The 2,566-nt window shown below is 55.1% G+C and overlaps 1 protein-coding gene across 1 annotated transcript in view; it reads left to right on the forward strand.

Annotated features, from left to right (window-relative positions):
- The window catches only part of Mark4 (microtubule affinity regulating kinase 4), a gene marked incomplete at its 5' end in the record, with an annotated part of 26,257 nt that overhangs the window by 22,796 nt on the left and 895 nt on the right, over nt 1-2,566 (forward strand). Inside the window, 2 exon segments of the mRNA XM_033766005.1 lie at nt 1,055-1,099; nt 2,435-2,561. Of these exon segments, the coding sequence (XP_033621896.1) occupies nt 1,055-1,099; nt 2,435-2,561 (172 nt within the window).

A 2,566-nucleotide genomic window follows, 5' to 3' on the forward strand; every position in this document is an offset into this window, starting at 1 on the left:
TGTCCTCTGCTCTGCTCTGCTGCTGCACCCTGATGTCTCCTCCTGCTGCTGCTCCTTCTCCTCCTCCTCCTCTTCCTCCTCCTCCTCCTCCTCCTCCTCCTCATACTGCAGGGTTACCCTCGATCCCTCTAAACGACAGAACTCTAACCGCTGTGTCTCGGGCGCCTCTCTGCCCCAGGGATCCAAGATCAGTAAGTCCCTTCCACGTTCTCACTGTCGCTGCCTTCCTGTCTGCATGTGTTCGTGTGCTCGCGAGCATGCGGGGGCTGGGGATGTAAGCATCATGTCAGCCCCCCCACACACACCCTGGCCTTTTTCCTGGATAAAGAGCTATGTGAGGTGCCTGGATATTTATCTTCTCATGTTATAAACAGTGGGGTGGCAGAAGCACAGCTCCCGCAGCCACATGCTGGGGGTCCAGAAACCAGCTCTCCTGAATGACCTGGGACAAGTCAGTGGCCTCTCTGAGCCTTGTCTTCTGATTCTGTACAGTAGCGATAGTATCAACAGAACTCTTTTTCGAGGGTCGTTACGAGCACTGAGTCGGGTGATGATACAGGCCAAGCTGAGAAGGCTGCCTTGGAAGGTGCCTGATGAATATGTCATTTAGAAATGAGCTGGATGTGGCGGCGCATGCCTGTAATCCCAGCACTTGGGAGGATCGCCAGGAGTTCCTTGCCAGCCTGGGCTACATAGTTCAAGGCCACCCTGGACTACTACATAGTGAGATACTGTCTTGAAAAAGAAACTGACTTGCTATTTCTGCCCTTTACCAGTGTACACTGGGCCCTAACGTGCACGTGGCATTGTCCCAGCCAGTGATGGCGAACCTCGGAGCTTTCTGTGTGTGTGCGCCTCTGTGTATCTCTGCTGCCCCTTCTGTATGTAGGTGTTCCTCCCACGTCCCTGTCTTACATCTTCCAAATTCTTCACTACCTCTCCTGTGACCTGCACTAACCATTCCACCGAGAGCCCCTGGGACTCCGGCCTCCTCAGAGCCTGGCTGGGGGTGGCCCTGTCCGCATTACACACTCTGCTCCCTCCCCTGCCCTAGGGTCGCAGACGAACCTGAGAGAATCGGGGGACCTGAGGTCACAAGGTGAGTCCCCTGCCGCCCAGACTGCCTGGCGCCCCCCTGGCCCCAGCAGCCCCCGCCACTCTGCCTAGCTCTGCAGTGGGAGTCGAGTCTCATTTTCCAAGGCCAACTTCCTGAAATGGCCCAGGCCCCTCCCTCACACACCAGCCTTGATCCCCCTTGTCCCCACCTCCCCCGGCCATCTTGGGCGTCAGCCTTGGCTCATCACTGACCAGCTCCCTCCTCTGCCCTCACCCTGCTCCCTTTCCCCTCTCTGGCATTGAAGGCAGAAGCAGCGCTGGCCACTCTGGTCAGATAGTACAGCCAGTCAGTAAATATTTTAGGCGTGGAGAGCAGACAGTCTCTGCCATTCAGAGCAGCCTACTCAGTATAAAAACAAATGGGTGTGGCTGTGGCTGGGTCCCAGTAAAACTCTTTACCAAAGCCACGGTGCAGTTGTTTCTTCCAAGCCTTGCTTTAGTTTGATACTGTACTAGTTTAGAGACCCCGGTAGAAACCAATCACAGCCTTGGCTGGGTGTGGTGGCACACATCTATAATACCAGCACTTCGGAGGCTGAGGCAGGAAGATCGCTGTGAGTTTGAAGCCAGCCTGAACTACATAGTGAGACCCTGTGTCCAAAAAAAAAAAGAAAAACAGCCTTTCTGTGAGTTCCTGCAACTTCCCAGGAATTATTCTCATTGGCTGTATGTAAGTCACATGCTCATCTCTAAACCAAAGCCTATGGGCAGAAAGATGGAACACTCGATTGGTTAGATTTGATCATGTGCTCATTCTTGACCCAATCACAGTGGCCAGGGAAGTGGACCCTGTCGTTGGCCCAAACAGTCAATTATACCCTTAGCTGCAAGGGGCAGTCAGCTCCATTGGAAGTAGAGAGCCTAGATCTCTGCATTTTGTGTGTGTGCAGGGCTGTACTGTACATTGTAGAACATTTATCGTTTCTTGACCTGCCTTTGCCCCCAGACAAAAAATGCCGGAGTATCCCAACCCAGCACGTGACAGTTGGGAAGCCCTGGGAAATGCCTAAGCACCCCTTTGAACAGACAGTGCTCTATAGGACAGAATCCCTGGTCCCCCAAGGGAGAGATGGTCTTCATTACCAGAAGAAAAGAGCTCAGCTGCTCCCGTGAGACCCCCAAATACAGAGGGGAACTTTTCATCCCAACCACGTGGCTGAGGCAGGCCGTGTCGTGAGGATGTACCACCGGAGCTCCCTGGAGGCCAAAGGGAGAGTGGCTCTGAAGGGTCAGCCAGGTGTCTGTCCCGGGATCCCCTCAGCTCCCTGCCCACCTTCCTGTCCTTCTGGTCTCTGACGTCTTCTGTCTTCCCGCCCAGTGGCCATCTACCTTGGGATCAAGCGGAAACCGCCCCCCGGCTGCTCCGATTCCCCTGGAGTGTGAAGCTGACCAGCTCGCGCCCTCCTGAGGCCCTGATGGCAGCTCTGCGCCAGGCCACTGCAGCCGCCCG

The sequence above is a fragment of the Fukomys damarensis genome, unplaced genomic scaffold (genome assembly GCF_012274545.1).
Source record: "Fukomys damarensis isolate Sample0158 unplaced genomic scaffold, DMR_v1.0_HiC HiC_scaffold_19, whole genome shotgun sequence".
NCBI classification, from domain to species: Eukaryota; Metazoa; Chordata; class Mammalia; order Rodentia; family Bathyergidae; genus Fukomys; species Fukomys damarensis.